This window comes from Lichenostomus cassidix, chromosome 2, assembly GCF_008360975.1.
Source record: "Lichenostomus cassidix isolate B80296 chromosome 2, HeHo_3.0, whole genome shotgun sequence".
Taxonomy (NCBI): Eukaryota; Metazoa; Chordata; class Aves; order Passeriformes; family Meliphagidae; genus Lichenostomus; species Lichenostomus cassidix.
Window position 1 is genome coordinate 3,570,978 of NC_139482.1, and position 20,258 is coordinate 3,591,235.

The following is a 20,258-nucleotide window of genomic DNA, read 5'->3' on the forward strand; positions in this document are numbered from 1 at the left end:
GATATGTTCCTCCTGTGCCTCTCCCAGGCTGGGATCCCAACCCTTCCCTACTCTCCTCACTCTGCCTCTTCTGTGGCTCATTATTCCAGATTTTGTCATTTCAGAGCAGGCTGGACAGGGCTTGGAGCAACCTGGGATAGTGGAAGGAATCCCCATTGCAGGGGATTGGAGTGAGATGATCTTTAAGGTCCCTTCCAGCCCAAACCTCCTGTGATTCTGTGATTACTCCAGATGCCCTTATCCCAACGCCTCTCTTCTATCAGACCATCTCCCTCATCTCTGCTTTTGTTATTTCTCTTCTTTCCCAAGGCCTGCACAGCATCCAGCACTGCAGGACTGAGTCCCTCCTTCCCCCTCCCTGCCCAAGCATCCCTGTTCATCCTCAGTTCCACTCAGCAAAGGCAGGAATCGCTTTGTTCCACAAAAAAAAAAAAACCAAAAAAACCCGAGAAGTTATATTCCTCTGATGGCTTTTCCTGTTCTCCCTGGCTTTAATTTGCAGCGAGTATTTTTGCAAAAGTGCTCATCCCCGGAGCTAACAATAAAACTGTCTCAGTGCCTCTGTGTGTCAGAGAGAGGGAGGGAGAGGCAGAGGAGGGAGGAGGATGCAGCAGCACAGCGGTGTGGCAAAGTGAGGCGACATCTGGGAGCTGCGAGCCCAGGGACACCGAGGAGACGTGAGCCCCTCTCTCCGGGCTCAGCCTGATCCCATTGGCTCCCGAGCCGCTGGATTTAAAGGGAAGAAGAGCTCGGAGGACTGAACTGCACAGGCAGACGCAGACTCTCAGCCAAGTTGTCAGCACGCTGCGAGCGGGAGAGAATCGCACACACCAGACTGCAGGGTGCCCGCAGCTTGATGCTCCTTTGGCTCCAGACAGGGAAGAAGAAGAGGGGACAAAAAAAAAGAAAATAACCAGAAAGGGGTGAAGGAGCCTGATCCAGTCCAGCAGTCCCGGGGGAATAATGGATGTGACCATATCTCAGTTCATCTTAGAAGAATTTGATGTGAACTGCAGCCTCCTGGATCGTTTGCACGAGACTTTTTTAGAGAGTTCCTCTATCCCTTTCCTGGGCTTTGATGGTAGGAAACGTTACCTGGTGCAGGGCTGGGGAAAAGCTTTAGAAGTGCTGAGATTCGGTTTGTTTTGTGATGCAAAGTGTGTGGCTTTTGTGCTTTCTCAGCTGCTCCTTTCCCCCTTTCTGTCTCCTTTTCTCAACCCAAGGTCCGTACTGCAATGCCACCACGGATCAGATCGGGACCTGCTGGCCCAGAACCTCTGCGGGGGAACTCGTGGAGAGACCTTGCCCCGAGTTCTTCAATGGGATCAAATACAACACCACGAGTAAGTACAAACTCCTTCCCTTCTCCCGCAGATCTCGTGTTCAGAAGGCGCCTGGGGACACCCAAAATATATTTCCATTAAGGAAAAAATATAATAAAAGGAAAAAAAAAACCTGTTTGCTGGGAATCAACATTTCCTCCACATTCCAGCCTGTATATTCAGAATTCTTGCCTGGAATGATGCAGATTTCTCAAAAGCGCAGACTTGTGGACACTGTTTCCTCTTTACTGAAGTACATTTAGGGAGATCTGGGCAGAAAATATCCTCTGCAGTCTGAGGAGGGTATGTTGTGCTTTGTGTGTTTGTTCATGTGTAGCTGTGCACAGCTCGGTGTGTTTGTAGCAGTGCTTCAGCCACCTGGATAATAAAGATCTTTTGACTCATTAAATGCTTAGCCCTAACACCTAAAAAGTGTATTTTGAAAGGACAGTCCTTTTCCAGGCTGGCTGTGTGTGAACAGGGAGTTGTATCTAACAAACAGAAAGAAGGCTGAGGTCTGAAATCTGTTTTAGCAACTTCATCAGGGACTGGCTGCTGAGTGGCTGCATCAGCTCTGCAAGGGAGACAGGAGAGGAAATTAGGAGGCAAATAATATTCAAAGCAAAGGAGCTCGGGGGCTCCTTAGAAATCTCCTGGATGCTTTATTCTTCGAGGTAAACAGTCATGATGACTCACTACAAATTTATTATTCAGGCTGTGGGACCCAGGCACTCATTTCCTTTTCCTTATCTGTCAATACTCTTTGGACCTTTCATTAAGAGTTTTTAAACATATTAGTTCCAAATGTGTGCATCCCAGTTTTTTGTCACTCATTTTTTCAGTGTGGTTTTGACTGTAGGCATATCTCATTCTGTTTTTCACTCTGGACTGTTGCTTGGGTGTTGGTGGTCTAATTTGCAGGTAGTGTTAATTTTGTGGGGCCAGCATTCTCCCTAAGTCCCCTGAAAGAATGACCCTGACATTTTAGATATTTTTTATTTTAATTGGTGAAAGTGAATTTATTCTTTCCCCCAGTTCTAGGTGTCATGGTCACATCACTAGCCAAAAGTTTGGTGCTTATGCTCTGTGATGTGAAACAAAGTCCTCTGCCAGGTTTGTTCTTAGGGACACCCCAGACTTTGAGCAGAGTAAAGAGGTTGCCTCAGGGAACTGCAAAATCATCCTCAAGCTCTCTAATCTCAGCTCTGTGCTCTTTGCAGTAAAATAGGTGGAATGTGGAATGATGCTGCCTTTGATTACAGCAGGTAGTTTGCTACTTTTACAAGTCTCAGTTGAGACCAGAAGGAAATCTCTGAGAATTAAGAGCAGCTCAGAACACAGTGGAGAGAATTTAAATGTTTTTCCTGTGTGTGGAAGAAAAAAAATACTGAATGTCCCACTTTGGTTTTTATGGACTCTGTTGATGCTTTCACTAGTTCATCAATGACCTGATTTAAAGTTCTTCCTTGCTTCTCTCCTTCTCAGTGGTGGCTGATGCTTGTATTGCAGTGTTCATAAGTTTTCTTAAATTCTCTCTGTCCTTAAAAGAATGGTATGTTAATTTAAGACTGATGGAAATATGTTACTGAAAAGCTGAAGCATTATTTTGTCATGCTCTGGGGAAATGGACATTTTTCTCCTTTCAGCGTAAAATGTGAGTAACCACTTCCAGTTGATCTTGTCTTCCTTGTGTGTAGCTCCTCTGAGTTGTAGTGCAGAAAACAGGGGAAGGATTGTATCAAAATTTGGTCAACTTTTACTCCTTGGGAGATAGTAAAGTGATTAAGGCTTGGGAAAGCAGTAGGACAGCAAGTTAAGGTTTGAATACACAGGTGCAATCTCTTTTGGGATTTGGAAAATGGAATTAGTGCATGCAGAACACATCCAGACTTTGGGAAAACCAAATACTGACACAATCTGACTACTTGCATGATTTCACCAAGTTGGTTTGTGGGCTGCCTCGTTTGTGATGAGGCTCATTGTGCTGAAAACCTCGGCTGTGTACCCTGTGCAGATGATAAAATAAGCGCAGACAGCTGATTAAAGAATGGGAAATGGATCTTGCAAATCTCAGAGGTGAATAATGCAGCTCAAAAGGAAGGTCTGATAGGAGATGGCTTGAATCAACATAAGATTTCTGCCTGGGACATGTAGTTTTGTTCTATTTTGTTTTGCATTTTGATGAGGCAGAGGGAAAAATGATGGTTTGTTATATTATACTGATTTTTTTTTTCCTTGAGAGCGAAATCAGACCAATTTAGAAAAAACACCTTGCACTGCTTTTCTTCAGCTGAGGGTTTATCCAGCTCTAGGTTGTAACTCAGCTCTTTATTATAATGTCAGGCATCCCTAGTTTGTGAGCTGCCACCTTTTAGGGACTACAGCTTATCTCTGCATTGATTTTGTACATCTGTGAGTATATTTGATATATCTGTGAGTATATTTCTCATCCGAAAGCATGTAAAAATTTTGGATCAGTTTCAGCGATTTCTTTTTTTTAGTTTTAAAAATCAGGCTCTCAGAAGTTCCAAGTTCCCTCCAATTTCCTAAAAGCAGCTCATCAGCTGGAGGGAATGAACTCAGTAGCATTCCCTGTCAAGGAAATCTTGTGCATTTTTTTGGATTTGTAGACCCTGGCAAATCCAGACTGGGAAGTGCCCAAACTGGATGAAAAGCTTCTGAAAAACTCAGTGAAGCACAAGCCGCTGATCCATGGCCAAGTTTTGGTGCTCATGGGGCTATTTCTGCTCCTCACTGTAGCCTCTGTGCACGTAGGGCATGGAATTCAAGACAAAATGAGCCAAGCAGGTTTCTCCACAGATCAGCTCATCAAAGGCTTTGCCCTGCTTTGTGTCCATCTTGTCACCTCTCATGCTTTGATGTTCACTCTCACTGAGAACCTGGGATGGGGAATGCTATCAAACCCAGCAGCACGCCAGCAAAATTTAATGAAAAACTGTTTGAGGCAGGAAAAAGCCCTTAAGAATAAGAACTTGTGCTTTTAAAAGCCCCCTCCTGTTTGCCACGCTAGAATAAACTGTTTGCATAAAATATTTCCATCCTAACTGCAAGAAATTCCCGTGGTGATTCTGTGCCTGGGTCTGTGTTTCTCTGTGTCTCCTGGGAGCTGCTGAGTGACTCAGATCTAAGTTTCAGCTGGATCCGTAAAACAAAGTCTGTCAGTCTGTGAGGATTTTTCATCCCTGACACTTTGTTATTTTGGTGATATGCTGTTTTCTTCTCTTTCCCCTTCCTTTTTATTTGGGAAATAAAGTCGTGTTGACAAATCATGCTCTGGTTACCCTGCAGTGTGATTTGTGAATATGGGCAAAATGCTGTTTGACCAAGGATCTGAAAATTATGCCATCCACTTGCAACTTTGCAATTTCATACCAAAGCTTATGTATTATTCTCAAAGGGAAAAAAATTAAAAGAAACAGGGAAAAAAAGTCTTTGTTGGTGCAGTGTGTGACTGTGCACTTGTCTCTGCTCAGGTTCTATATTTAGCGAAAAATGACAATATCATTGCTGCCCTCTAGATGTGTTTATGCTTTGACAGTGTGAAGCTTTTAGTCTTGTTTTAGGAAACATATTAATTCACTTATTAGGATATCCTGAAGCTTGATTAATTCAGCAAATGGCCCGTAATGAGTCTGTTTCTGCTGCTTGCTAAAAAGCAGTCAAACAAGCACGTATTTAGAGCATGTTACAGGCTAAAGTATGCCTGCATTAACACTTCCCCTACAGATTGCCCTGTGCAAGGGGAAAATCCAGGATTACATGTTCATCTGATAGATAAAAAGTGTTGATATTTGTAGCCTCAAGTGTGTGATTTGAGTTTGTCTTCAACTCCTGGTGTGGCAGGGGCTGATCTGTGGTGACACCTGCCTGTCATGGGCTGCTCACTTTGCTCTGGGCTGCAAGCAGGAGCTGGAGGCATTGAAAGGTCTGGCAGATCAAAACACACAAATCTAGGTATTTCCATGTAATATCAACAGCTAATTTAAGTATTTAAGCCCTAATACAAGTCAATGGAGCTCTAATGGATAGAGGGAGTGAAGCCTAGCGAGTTACTCAGCTCAGCCCAAATGTACAGCTCAGCTCAGCAGCCCCTGCAGAAGTGATAGTGCTGTTGGATATACCATGGGGGATTTTGTTCCTGTTTCAGAGGACCCAGCCTTGCTGCAGGTTTGTGTTTTCTCTCCCAGGCTACAGAGGTGTTGCAGATGCTCCATGACAAATGATCCAATGTCTGTGTTCAGGCAGCTGAATTCATCCCTGGGCTGTGTTGTGCTGAGCTGATCCCACACCTGGGGATTGACATCAAACTGCTTTTGTGAGCAACAGGAACAAAAGGTCTCTGTAGCTCCAACTCGCTGCCTGCAAATCCCCCTCTCTCTGTGTAGGGAAGCTGTTTGGCTGAAGCAGCTTCTCCACAGAAGTGTTTTGGATATCACAAAAAGCATCCTCCTCACCTTCTCCAGGGACTGTGCTGCTGAAAACAGGCACACAATCCCTGCTAACCTTGCCCTGATGGGGACTTGGTTCCTCCTTGTTCCGAGGGTGTTTGCACCTCCTTTTCCTTGGCCCTACAAGCAGCTATTTGTTGAGAGTGCTTTGGAGAGGGTTGGTGACTTAGCAACAGGGCTGTTGTTCATGAGGATGGGCATGGGAGAAGGATCCCTGGCACATGGATCACACCTGTACCACACTGAGAGAAAAATTCCTGCAGTTCATGGTTGTCTCATCTTCAACAGAGAGAAATAACCTTTTCTGTGCTGAGGGAAGGGTGAAGAAGTGAATTAATAGCTCTTCTGGTTTGCATTTCCCCTCTTCTGAAAGGGTTTAAAGGGATGATTCCATTTTTAAAAGAGCTAATTTTCGTAGGTTAAAAACCCATTCTTTTATGGACATCTAACCTTTGCTGCTTTTCCTTCTGATTAATTATTGTTCAAAGTTCTTCTGGAGACGTGGCTCCAGCCTGCATATAAAACATGAGCCTCGCTAGGAAATCATTGGTCTCAGAGTCTTGTTCATATTTTGTGGGCAAGCCCTGGCCTGATAATTACAGAAATGTGCACTTTTATAAGTGCTGGCCTAGAGGCTCAATTAACATTTTCACTTGTGTTTTATCTCATGTATTTCAGTGTCTTGACCACTTCTGTTGATCACATTCACATGACTTACTTGTTCCCCAGAGGTTTTTCTGGCTTGATTTCTAAAGGGCGCATTTTTAAAAGCCAAGTCCTGCTGTAAAAGACAGAGACCCCTTAAGCTCTGGTGGCTTTTCATCATTACTGGAGAGAAATAAAATGCCCATCATGTTTGTTTCCAGACTTGAAAAAGTACTATGAAACCCTAAAACTACTCTCACCTCATCTGTCTTCTGTAACCTTGTTAGATATCCAGAAGGCTATTATCCCACTGTTTAATGACAGGGGATTTGGGATAAAAATAAATGTTTTGTAGCCAATTTTATTTATGGAGTCACTAGAAAAAGACTTTTTTTTTGTTAAAAATGCCTGCAGCCTTGCAGTAACCATGTATTAGCCATCCTGGGGGTCCAACACAGTATTTTCAGCTAGGAAATCAAGAGCACATGAAAGTTAAAGGAAGGAGACTGATGAGAAGTGAAATAAACTTGACAGTGGAAAAAAAAGAAGTCCAGAATTGGAATTCTGGGGGAGGAAATAAAACATAACTTTTAAGCTCTTAAAGGTCCTCTCTGAGGAGATCAAATCTGCAGTTGATTAGGTCAGCTTGTCTCCAAAAGCTCTGTATCCAGATTAAGATTTCAACCATTTTTGTTCATTTTCACTTGCTGGTTTTGCAAGAGAAACACAAATACACACATCTTCCACAAATACTGTGGGATACTCTGGATTTCAGCCATGCACAGATAGGAGAGGCTTCACTTGTTTCCCTCAAGTTTTTCTTCTTTTTTTTTCCTTTCCTTTGTGAAGCACAATTTGTGGTAGGAGATGGCTCTGATTTTGCAGTTTGGAAGAAGACTGCTGGAAAAAAATATTTACAAAGAGGAATGAAAAGAATCCATTTTTCTCACTCCCACTACTATCATCATGTGAAATGTGTGATTTCTTCATTGAGTGCAGAACACAACTTAATGGCACGTAGTAAAAATAAGAAGATTGTTAATGCTGCTTTAGTCAACATTCAAGGACCTTTTCTCCAGCCAGTTAAACACTGATTACTATTTTTCTTCTTTGCTAAAAAGTTACAAGGTGGCTTTGCTATGGTGCTGTTGTAACCTGATTTGGGTTTTCTTCAGTTTAGGTTTGACTTTTGAGGTAAAATTCACCCAGACCTTACCAGAGCCAGGAACTTCACCTACCATTCTGCACCAATCCTTCCTAACTCTCCACCAAAGTCAGACCTGAGCAGTTGCACGTCTTTGGGAGGGTCAGCAAGCTCGGGTTTGCCCACATTATTTCTGTGAGGTTTTCTTTCCCTGAGGCAGCTGCCCCATCCACCTCTCTGGAACTTGCAGGAGCTCTTGTCTAAGCTGGCAGCAACTTCCAGCTGGCAAACAGATGGACTGAGGTCCAGTTCTTTCCACACACTTGGAATTAGATGATTCTTGCAAAATCGTGTGCTTCTGGAGCCCCGGGGAGGAAGAGGGAATGGCTCAAGAGCAGATGGGGAAGGGAGAGCATTAAATACATTGCAAAGCAGGAAATCCACATCTCACCATATCAAAATGAGGGGAGAGATCCCACCCAGCTCCATCTAGTGTGAACACTCTCTTACGGATTGGGATTTCTTATTTATTGTGCCTTATGACCCATTTTCTATCCAGACAAGCTCTGGGAGGCTGAGGCGTGAAACCGTGACGGGGAAGGTGGAATCAGCCTCTCAACACCTGAGCCACTCTCTGTGCCTCGGTGGGTTCCCCACAGAACTGCGGGGACAGTGTCACCGAGGGGATGGCCACCCGCCATTCCGCCTGCCAGCCACAGGGTGTCACTTACAGTGCAGGTAAAGCCATGTCCAGCGGCGGCCGCGGGGACTCACCTGCGGGGGGACAGGATGGATGGGCGGAGGGTGAGCCTGGACCTGCGGCTGCCTTGGGACAGAGCTGCTCCCATCCTGCTGCGTGACATAACAGCCACACTGGAGTGGAGAAGGGACAAGGACACGCGGGAGGAAGAGGACGAGGATGTTCTGGGGGGGATGCTGCTGTCCCCTGTTGTGTGGAGTGTGAATGGAGAGCAGGTCACTGCCCGAGGGTAGGTGGTGCCTGGTTTCACCTGGGCTGCTCCAAAAAGCTGAAGGAAGGGAAGTGCTGAGCTTTGCTCCCAGGCAGGTGTGTGCTGTGGTGGACGATGTGGAGCTGTGCAAAGCACAGTGCAGCCATTCAGGGCTGAAACAAACCTGTCAATGGAGCTTAAGCAGCCAACAGGAATCTCCCTTGGATGACAGAGGGATTCCTCCTGGCTGGGCACAGCAGGTTCATCACTGCACTGCTCCCTTCTGCATCCATCTGATGTTCCCTGGCAGGAGCTCTTGGATTTTCCCTCAGTACCTGACAGACACTCCAAGTACTCCCACTTCAGAGGAATAACTCAAACGTGGATTAACAGTGGGGCTGAACAACCTTGGCTGTGACCTGTCTTGCTTGTATTCTGCAGAATTATCAAGTCCATTGGTCAAATTTAGGTTCTTTAGGTTTCCCTCTGTGTTCCGCCATGACATGGAAGTCTCTTTGCTGTTCATGTAATGGTGAATCTTTGCAATTCTGTGGCTTGGAAGAACACAACTTCAAGCTGCATCCTCATCCAAATAAAATTCTCAAGTTCTGACAGTCTTTCAAGGCTTTGCCCAAGGTTTGCTGTCCTGGGAAAGGGAATCTCCTGTACACTTTTGGACCCCAACATCCAGACTTGACACCCAGATTAGAACAGCCATTCTTAGCAGCTTGAGAAGTTGATGAGAAACGAGGTTTCCCATGGAAATTGGAGGGGAATGGATTTTTAGTAGATATTTTCTTTTTTATTTTTTTTTCAGTGCGGTTTTCATTCCCCTCAGATGTTATTCTTGGAGTTCATAATTGGTAGCTCTTGGGACAAATTCATAAAATCAATAAAACTCTATGCTGACTTCTTTCTCTGCAGTGCTGGGAATAACAGAGGGCCAGATGCTGCTCCATATGAGACTTGTGCAGGGAGAAGCAATACTTTGAAGCAAATTATAGGAATAGAAACTCAGTATTTAAAAAAGAAAACAGAAAAAAAAAAAAACAACCCAACTTCTAGTCTCATGAAGAGTTTTCCCTGGGAAAACAGAAGAAGGAAGAACCTTTCTTAATGTGGTTGTATTGTCCCAAACCCCTGGTGGCTGGAAAGCACTGACCATACTGTGACAGAAGAATTAATGCAGAGAAGCTTCATCCTCCTCAGTCAGCCAGGGAGCAAACAAATTTGGAAAACAGAAAATGTGTTATGGAAATGAGACAAACACAGAAAATAGGAAATTACTTTGCTAGTGCATCATCACCATTTTAACTAAACTTAGATGTGACTTCCTAAGGATTCTTTTGCTCATTTCTAAGAATTTTTATTTAACTTAGGCATTGCTGAATTATGCCAGTAACCCCTGATGCATCAGCATTTCTGCATTTCAGAGTACACAATGGGCAGTCAGGACTTGTTGCAGAATCTTCAGACTCCACATTGATTCCTGCTTTGCAACCAGGGCAGCTGGTGCAGGGTTTGGAAGCAGAAAGATTTCAAGGATTGTTGTTTCTGTGCTGATCTTTACACACCTGAACATGACAGCTCCAATCTCTGTGTGGGAACCAGTGTGGACAATGGGAATTTGGTAGCTGGAAATGGATTTCTAGGATTCCTGAGGAGGGCACATCCCATTCCTTTCCAAGACAGCAGAGTAAAAGGCTGGGGTTGAAGGGATCACTGAGAATTAGGGTCCTTCAGAGGGATTTCACAGTGCTGGACTTCCACAGAGAAAGCTCCTCACAGGTTCCTTCCTTGGGGGAATTTTTTCTGTTCCAAGAGCTCTGGGGGAGAGAGAGACCCCTGACTTGGGAAGCCCTTTCTCTTCAAGGGCTTATTTTCTTTTCAGGATGTGGATGGTGACCCTTGGGTGGGACTGCAGGGATTAGGACAGAGGTGCACCTGTGTGGGTGAGTGAGACTGTGAGGGAGCAGTGACTCCATCACCAGCTCTCAAGGCCTTTGTTGAGAAAATCTTCATTGTTTCTTGACAACACTTCATATTAAAGGAAGTCAGGATCCCACAGACCCACATTTTGGTTCATTTTGGCCATCCAGTCCAGTCTTCTGAACTTCCCACTCCACATAAATCTCATGTATAAACTCACCCCTTGCCCCTATGTCATTACTTACCAAACCTCTCCCTCTAGTTAGGCCTGTCTGCAAATGAACATTTCCACCTGGCAGCACTGCACCAGAGCTGCCTGTGACTCAGAAAGCCTCCTTTGCAGCCTAAAAATCAGAAGGCCTTTGCTTTGTGTGAAAGTGAAGAAACAAAGTCCCGTTTGGATCTGCTTTCCCTGTTTCCAAGCCTGTCTCAAAAGGGACAGGATAAATCCAAGTGCAGCTATGGTGATTCACTGCATTGCCCAGTTCCGGGGACAAACTACAGCTGTAGAACACTGGATTTTTCTGCTTCTTATTCTTTCTTGGAGAGCTAAAGGATCCCCACAAAAGTCCTTTCACATAGTTAAGTCATCCTTGTCCACCCACAAACCAATTCTCAGTCTGGATTTATTTTTTTCATCCTAATCTCTTTTTAATCCCTTCATCTCTCCTGTGTTCACTGCATGTTTCTCCTGGAAAAGAAATCCAGCAACAGTAATAATAGCTGCTGAGCACTTTGATTTATTCCTTCTGAATGCTGAGGGGGATGGAAGGGCCTCTGAGCTGACCCAGTGAGGTGAGTGTGTCAGAAGAGCACAGACATCACAGCAGGGTCATTCAGTTCATCCTGGGAATATGTAAAATGCTCTCCCGAGACTAGAAATATGTTAAGCAACAGTTGGATTTTTCAGCCAACAGGTGCAAAGTCTTCCCTAGAGATGCCTATTTTACTGATTCTCTGTTAGATTTCAGCTGCAAAGTCTTCCCTAGAGATTCCTATTTTACTGATTCTCTGTTAGATTTCAGCTGCAAATCCGTGACTGAGTTCCTGGAATTACAGATGAGCACCTGACCACACTCTGCAATTACAGGAGAATCTGGGGGGTTATTTTTTATCACTTCTGTGACTGGTCAGATAACCGCCTATCTCCTGTCTGCCTTCAGTGCATTATCTCTCATAGGCTCTTTATCCAACCCCAGCCTCATTTTCCCTATCCCTGAGCAGGCACAGCAAGGGGCAGATGTGAATGAATCACTGATGCTCTGGGACCAGATGAAAATCAACTATGTGCACTCAGCTCCTGGTGCACCTGAGCTAAAATTCATCTCCTGAAATCTCAGAGAAAGAAATTGATGTCTCTGTGGTAAGTCAGTTATGTATGTGTGAGTCTTTAGGTTCATGAGTAGCTTTGAAAACTTTACTCTGATTTTATCAGTTCCTTCTTGAAACAAAGCACTTCTAGTGATTTTGGGCATGAAGCTGAAGAAGCTCTGGCTTTACTTGGTGAAAACAAATTTGGTGTGGCAATATGACATTTAAGTTGGACTAGCTGAACTCTCCTGCTCCTTCTAACCAGGCATTTCTGTGGTTTTGTGATATCCTGCAGATCTCAAATGGATTCTTTCATGGCCTCTATCCCCAACTGTTTGGTTTTCATGGACACCTGTGACTCAGTGATGGTGTTTTTTACATGAAGAACTTGTGTTTTCTGGAGTGCAACAGTGAGAGTAGGCTGAGACTTCAGGCTCTTGTTTTGATTCCATTTGCCTATTGATGTGTAATATGTCATTTTCCTGCACCATTTTACTTGGTTTAGTTCATTCTTTGCTTGCTTTTAGGGAAATCGACTGATGCTCATGGGACACTGACCTTTGTCTAGTTGCCATGTTACCTCAGTGAAAATCAGCTGGAAAAGGCAGGGCTAATTGCTTTGATTTAATCCTCAAATGTCAGTGACTCAGTGATGGCTCATTTATGGAAGCTATCTGCTCGAGGTAGAAGGACTGGATAAAAATAGCTTCCTTGGGATGCATTTTAAGTGCTGGAAGTTTCAAATCATAGCATCAAAGAATGGTTTGAGTTGGAAGAGGACTTAAAGATCACCTAGATCTGACACCTCTGCCATGGCAAGGGACAGAGGGATGGGGCAAACCTATGGGAAAGGTGCAGAAAGCATTTGTGGGGAAGAACTGCAGTGCCTCACTGTCAGCTCTGGCACAGCAGGCAAAAATCTGAGTTGCCATCCAAAGAACAGCAGGTGAGAGAAGGGAATTGAGGGTTTAAGAGCAGATATAAACAATAAGGAACTGTACCACATCCAAGGCACACAGAAGAGAATAACAGACACAGTTCCTGACTGCAGAGCCACCAGAGCCTCTGAGCAAACTAAAACTCAACAGAAGAAAATGTCAGACCCGGAGTATTTGTCTTGTAAATGTAAAGATGATGTGCAGCTTGATTTTTACCATGTTTGGCCTAAGCACTCTCTCTCTTCCCATGTCTCTATGAGAAGAGATGCTCATAAACTGGCTTTCTCCACTATTTTTCTTGCTGTCTCTCCTCTGCCATTCCCTGATTTGGTAGGCAGGCACATGACAGGACCACAACCTCCCCATCATGACCACTCTGGTTCTGGCTGTGTCTCCTTCAGCGTGAATTCCAGGACTTCCCTGCCCTGGCTGGCAGGGATCCATCTGGGGCACCCACGTGGGGCTGTTCTGGAGCCAAGAGGCAGCGTTTGTGGCTGTGCCAGTTTGAAAGGGAAGGGATGGAGGCAGTTTCCTGCTGCCTGCAGCTTGTTTCTGTCACAGGAGGCAGTAAATGAGCTGTTCCATACCCTGCAGCTGGCCCCGGGCAAGCTGCTTCAGGCTCCTGCCTTCAGCCCTGCCCTTTGTAAATTAGCTCCAATATATCAGCCACTCTGAAGCCTTCCAGATCTGTAAAAGCTTCTCTCTTTTTTTTGGCTTAGAGTGCAAGAAGTTCCTTGCTAACATGTCACCTTTACTCCTCAGTGGCATTAATTTCTTTGGGGCTGAGCCAGGGGGGTTTTGAGGAGAGAATCTGTGTTTTGCAGTGCTTTGGAAGCTTCCACACAAAGACTTTTGGATGTACATAGTGCTAAGCAGGCAGCTGGATTTCGGTGTCCTAATATTGTTCTCTCCAGGCCTCTCTTTCAGCAATAAAAATCTCAATATGGAGATGTGAACTGAGTGGAAAGCATCCCTTTATGTGGATTGGGAAAACTGGAGATACTTCCATTACCATCTTCAGAACTGCAGCAATGTCCATGAGCTTGGATATTTAATTTGTCTAAGTGATGGGTACAGTCATCAATATATTTGTGAGTTTAACCATAAGGTTTCACAGCTCCATATCTCTATTTTCATGCCTTGCTCTCTTGGTGCAGACCTGCTGGTCTGGAGCACCTGCAGGTTTTCTGTGTGCCAGATGAAGTGCTCAGTTATCACAATCACATTTATTCAGCTATTTGCTGCTCTTCTCTGCAATGCAGGGTTGTTTCCTAGGCTACATTTTCTAGTATAATACCTACCCTGTTGTCAGATCCCATCCAGATTTGGCTTCATTCCTTGATCCTGTGAAGATAAATTAGTGAACTGTCCTGCTTTGTCAGTGGAGATTGGCTTCGTTTTCCATAAGCCGAGTTTTATTTTTTCAATTTTTTTTTCCCCTGAAAACACACTTCAAATACATCAAGCAACTTTGTAGCACGGATGAAGAGAAATTTCAAACTCTCGGGCAAAATGATGCGAGACAAGGGAAGGAGGAAACAGCCTTTGATCAGGCTCTGCATTGCCTTTTTCGTGCTAAAACCTAAATAGCAGTGTATTGATTTCATGAAGGCTTCTTGGTTTCAGCCCCATGGGTGCAGGGGACACTTTGGGTGTGAGAAAGGCAGGGTGTGACAGGATCAGCAGGGGCTGGGCAGCCCACAAGTGCAACAAATGGAGCAGAAGTGAAACCAGCAGCTTAATTGTAGCTCCAAAAAGTGCAGAATCAGGGTTCACACTCGAGGAAACAAGGAGTAGAAGGAGAAACAAAGCTACTGTCAGGACAAGGAGGGAAAGAAGAGGAAAATAACACAGAACAGGAAAGGAGAGGGATGAGGTTTTGCTGTGCATGGTGGGGTTTGATGCCTCAGAGAGTGTGACAGGCTGGCTCTGGAGCTGAGGTTGCTGTCTGTCTCTGCTCATCGCAGCTCTCACACCCATCCATGAATCAGCCTCTGCTTTGCTGCAGTTCCCTGCCAGCACTTGGAATAAATCAGCATCTTTTGAGTGCCTCAGTGAGTGTTGATCTCAGCTGTGCTCTGGGACACCACAGAGCTATTTGCTGCTCCAGTTTTACAGGTGCAATCCTCCTTCCTGAATGGGTGGCATTAGCTCTCCCCTCTGCTCAACCTTCACAGCTGCTGGCTTTGCCAGCAGTGACTGAGATGAGTTAATTACACAGATTATGCAATTTGGCTGCACATAATACATGTAATTTTGTAATGAAGGAGTGGTGCTATGTAATAATAGCTCACACAAACCTGCCTTTGACACGAAGGTCTGGCAGGAAGCTTTGCCTGAGAAACTTTGCATAAAAGAGTTAAATAAGACCATCAGATCACTGATAGGGAAAAAGATCTCGAGACGTTTCTGTGTTCTTTTGGAAGTGCCAATATATCCACAAAGATTTTGTGGTTTTTTAATAAGTAGGTTTCAGCTCCAGTAGTAGCAGTGCCCTGAATGCTCAGATGAATCTCATGAATACATGCAAATAAATGATTCATAGAAGACTTGATTTCCTTTTTTTGCATGATCAGGCAAAAGATTGTTTTTGCTTGTTGCAACTCTGTGGCTTATTATCATGGTGGTGTTTGTTGCAGTCTTTTCTTCACAGAATAATAGAATAATTAAGGTTGGGAAAGACCTCTGAGATTATCAAGTCCAACCATTAAACCACCACTTCTTGTTTGCTTCTTTCTGTGTGGACAAGATCGTTGATTATTGATGGTAAAATTACCTTAATTTTGCTGGCACTGCTGTGGTGCTTAAGGACCAGATTTTTAAATTTTTCTTATAAACTCTGAACAAACTCTGGAAAATATGTGCTGCCCCAGGCAACTACTAGGAGGCCAGAGAGGAAAGAGAGGAAGTGCACAGGGTTAACATGGCACAACAGGGGCTGCAGGAGTGGTTTTTGCGAGAAGAGGTGGTCAGGGGCTGTCCCCATGTTTGACAGCACCAAAATAATTCATTAAACTCTGCTAATTACTCATTAAACTGCCTTTCTCTCATCCTATGAGGTTTCCATTTTATTTTATCCCCCTTGTCCTGATGACAAGAGATGGAGAACAAGAGGTCTGTTGGGTACCTAGCAGTTAGCCAAGGTCAACCCACCCCAGGGGAACATCAAATAAATACAGGAAAATTCATCCTGATATATATTTTTCAAAATTCTTCAAGCTTGGAAATACAGTTATGAGGACTGAATGCTACAGAGCACAGGCTGCTCTCCCAGGGAGAGGCTTCCAGAAGACAAAGTGGGGCATTTGAACAGAATTTTGAATTGAAATATTTGTTCAGTCTGATCTCTGACTGTATTTTACAGCAGGTGGAAATGTTTGAAATCCAGTCCGTGGTTTGTAGCTAAATGCACTCCCTGGATTTCAGTCTCAGAACACAGTTGGGATTCAGAGTGCTGACTCAGAGACATTTTTATCTCTTAGTGAAGTCAGGGAGAAATTCTCTCTGCCTGTAGCAGATACCCTTTCCCAGAATAGAGACACCAGACTAAACTGATGTTATTTTTATGTGAAATTCAAGCTTAGTTGACCCACTTCAAAAAATGTTAAAATTGGCCATTTTTCATTGAAACAAAGGCACTGAACTGTAGTATCATCATTCCCCACAAACATTTTTAAACTTCCCTGAAGTTTCTGATGTCATTTGACATCACATACTTTATTATATCCTTGAAATCCCACAGGGCTGTGAAGGCTGACTGTGTGTTTCTGCCTTCCTAATGTGGCTCCAGAGCTGAGGATCTCAGTTTCCAGTCTGGTGTCATTGTTGAGGAACTGTGACACTGCCAAGCTTTTCTTCACTAAATGCTTTCCATTCAACTTGAGGAACTTCAGTTTCCACCATTTCAGCAGCATTTGTGAATCAAATCCCCTCACAGTTATCACAAGGAAAATTGTCTTTTAAACTGCTACTCTCTGGTTCCCCAAATCCTCCTACAAATGCGTTTTGTGTAATTCACTTCAACAGATCCTGAACAACACTATTTCAGGGTGGAGGAAAGTGTAAGTGGTAAGAAAGTGGTAAAAAAAAAAAAAAAAGGAGAAAATAGGTTTAAAGGAGGGTTTGTAAACTGGCTGTGGTCACTTGCAATCAAGCAGCATTTCCTGCAGTCTGAAGCATCCTGTGAGTGGTTTTCATAAATGATTTCAGTAAGAAGGTAACAGAGGCCCTTGGAATAATTGGCATATGCATTTTGCACTGTAAATCTGTTTGAAGAGATAATGAGCTGTATTCTTCTCTCAGACGGAACTAAATCCTGAATAACTCTCTGAAGTTAAATGTTTCTTCCCGATATATTCGTGATGTACAGTCATGTAGCAGCTAATTACAGTGATTAACTGCATTTCACAGATGATGACCAGAAGAAACTGTTACATGCTGTATATTTCATCTCCGTAGTGTTTCAAAAATAACAAGAACAAATTTTAATTACCTTTGTACTGTCATTAGAAAAATCTGCTAACCTTCTTCTGTTGATTAATCCAAAGATAAATCCTTGTGCACAGGAAAGGAAAAGACATTTTATTCTAAACACTTCATGTGTAATTACTTAAAGAATTTTCTATCTATAGAAAGGTTTAGATTCTATTTTAAGGGGAGAAGAGTTTGAGGGTGGTGCATCAAATGATCTCATTTCACATGATATAATTAAGATCAGATAGCTGAGAAGGTAAAAAAAAATCTTGGTAATCATTTAATTTTAAAAGCCATTAATGGGAACTACTCCAGGATGTTGTAGCTGCGTGACAGTAAAGTCATCTTTCACTCACTAACATTTCACTTGGGAGCTGTTATGTAGCAAATCTCTCTTTGTAAGGCACAGCAGGGGAAATGAAGGTTAAGTTGTGAACTCCCTAATCAGAGAATCATGAAATGGTTTGGGTTGAAAGGGATCTTAGAGATTCTCATTCCAGCTCCCCTGTAATGGGCAGGGACAATTCCTAGACCAGGTTGCTCCAAGCCACATCCAGCCTTGAATAATTCCAGGGATGAGGAATCTCTGGTTTTGTGTTGGATGGGTTGAGCCTGGCTTTTATAGAATCATTGAAACAGAACATCCTGAGGTGGAAAGGACCCACAAAGATCATCCAGTCCAACTTCTGGACCTGCACAGGACACCCCAACAAACCCAACTGCAAGTGCTGTCCAGACACTCCTGGAGCTCAGACAGCCTTGGGGCTGTGACCATTCCCTGGAGAGCCTGTTGAGTGCTCAACCACTCTTTGGGGGAAGAACCTTTCCCTGATACCCAAACTAAACATCCCCTGACACAGCTCCAGGCCATTTCCCTGGGTCTTATCACTCATCACCAGAGAGAAGAGATCAGTGTCTGCCCCTTCTCTTACCCTCATGGGGATGTTGAAGACCACAATGAGGTCAATGAGGCAAGCCAAGGGGTTTCCCCTCCAGACCCTTCACCATCTTCACTGCCCTCTTTTATTTGAGTGCCAGGAGCACTTCTGGAAAAGCCATCCTTCCCTTGCTGTGCTCACGGTGGCCATTGCTCCTTTGGGCTGGGATTTGGGGTTTTTGCTGTGCTCTTTGAAGTCTCCTCACTGCCTGGCTTGGATCCTGCACCAGCCTCCAGTTTCCTGTCCTTACACTGTTCCTTCCTAGCCTTAGCTCACAGGAATTTTGGGAAGGTGCTGTTTTCAATCACAGCACCACGAGGCTCTGGGTGTCTGCCTGAGGCTGCTGCTGCTGGAACTGAAGCCAGCACTGTACAAAACCTCCAGATGCCACTTCAGCAGAAAAAATTTAATTCCTAAGAGCCAGAATGTTCTTGTGTGGGTATTAATCCATCACTATACCTGCTAAAATCACAGAGGGATCACAGTCCAGACTCAGGAAGTATTAACTTCTTGTCAGGCTGTGGCTTTCTGCATGGTCTGTGTGCATCTCAGGTGGCCCTGCCCCATCACACCCATCCTGAAAGAATGTGCAGTTCCATTTAGATTTTATTACTTTAGAACTCTTGTAGGCCTAGTGCTAGAAAATTGTAGCATTGACCTTCAAGATCCAAAATAAGGGGATTTTGTCCACATGGGTGGATGGGATTTATCTCACTGGACTTGAGCCATCTCTGAACGATGACTCCTCAAAGCCTTCTCAGCTCCACCTCTGATCAACAGAGAAAGGTGCAGAGACCAACTCACCCTCTGGACATGTCCATCTTTAGCAATCATCCCAGAGGTTTCCACATCTGTGCTGTTTCTGTGGCTGAAAACCAGTGAGGAAAGCCTTTGGCTTGAAGATGGATGGGCTGCTTGGAAGGGCTTGGAGAGCCACCACTGCAATACAACCAAAACAGGGACCTTGCAGAATTATTAAGTTGTATTTGTGAACAGATAATTAGAATGTACCACTATGAACCCTTGTATCACATTTTATTACTTTTTAAATTTTTTTTCCCTTTTTTTTTATTTATAGCTCTTCCTATCTTGTCCAGAGATAAGGTCTGACCCACCTGTGGAATTGCATCCTTTCAGGGGTGGCACATGCATTCCTGAAGGAAGAGCTGCAGGTATTCCAGAAGGTCTTTGCCATTTGGCATTGCTCTGGGAATGGGAGGTAACAGAGCAGCTGGACACAGACTGGGTCTCCCTATTGCACTGTTCTAAAATAAAATTCACAGGGTAAAAAAAGAGAACAAACAGTGTTAGAGCTTAATAGGACAGCACTTACTTAGTCCCTTGAGGCACTGGTCCAAAATGAGCATTTCCAGTGGAACTGTTAAGTAATTGCTTATTTTTCTTAGAAAAGAGGTTTCAGGATTTGGATGCTCATTTGTGCAGAGATTTTATGTTGCACTGCAGATTTTTTCATGTTCACATTAAATTAAAAGTAGGTCTAAGCTGTCAAGCTAACATATTTTTCAAGAATATTACGTAGCTTTTCTGCACCCCATTCATGATGTACACAAGAAGGTTTTATTGCCTTAAAACGTAATTCACTGCTCTTTAAATGCAATCAGAGTTTCACTCTGCCTTTAAAAATAGAAGTAGTTACCTTTTAATTTATCTATCAAAGAAAACAACTCCAGTATCAACATACCACCTTTCCCACATTTCAGTAGCTCAGAATTATATTTGCAGAGGAAGCCTAAAGCTGCATTACTTTGAAAAGTGTTATAAATTTAGATACTTTTTCATGCACTTCTGATTTTTTGAAGTCCAATGCAATTTATCTGCCCATTCAAGTGTCTTTTTTTTCCTGTTGTTTGTTGGGTTGTTCTTTTTTGTCTCCTGTTTTTTTTTAAATTCTACAACACAGTTGTTAAGGACAAACTTGGGATTTAAGGTGTTATGGTTTGGTACCAAGGAGAACATCAATTAAGCAGTCCCCACTTGACTACCCAGTGGTTAAATATTGCTCACTCAGTTTGCTCTTGGGGAGCTCATTTTGTAGTTGAAGTGGAAATGGCACTGAGGATAAATCTCTCTCAGTGTAAGAGATGTAATGTATGAGTTTTCAGTAGTTTTTCTTCTCAT

At 43.7% G+C, this 20,258-nt stretch overlaps 1 protein-coding gene across 2 annotated transcripts in view; it reads left to right on the plus strand.

Annotated features, from left to right (window-relative positions):
• CRHR2 (corticotropin releasing hormone receptor 2) overlaps nucleotides 1–20,258 on the plus strand; it is a 133,122-nt gene that overhangs the window by 36,964 nt on the left and 75,900 nt on the right. The window contains exons 1-2 of one of the 2 annotated variants that reach the window (XM_085050160.1): nucleotides 563–1,081; nucleotides 1,224–1,343. In XM_085050160.1, coding sequence (XP_084906286.1) covers nucleotides 964–1,081; nucleotides 1,224–1,343 — 238 coding nt within the window. In that variant the 5' untranslated portion in view covers nucleotides 563–963. Of the gene's footprint in view, nucleotides 1–562; nucleotides 1,082–1,223; nucleotides 1,344–20,258 lie in introns of those variants that run through there. The other variant, XM_085050158.1, reaches the window with a different exon arrangement.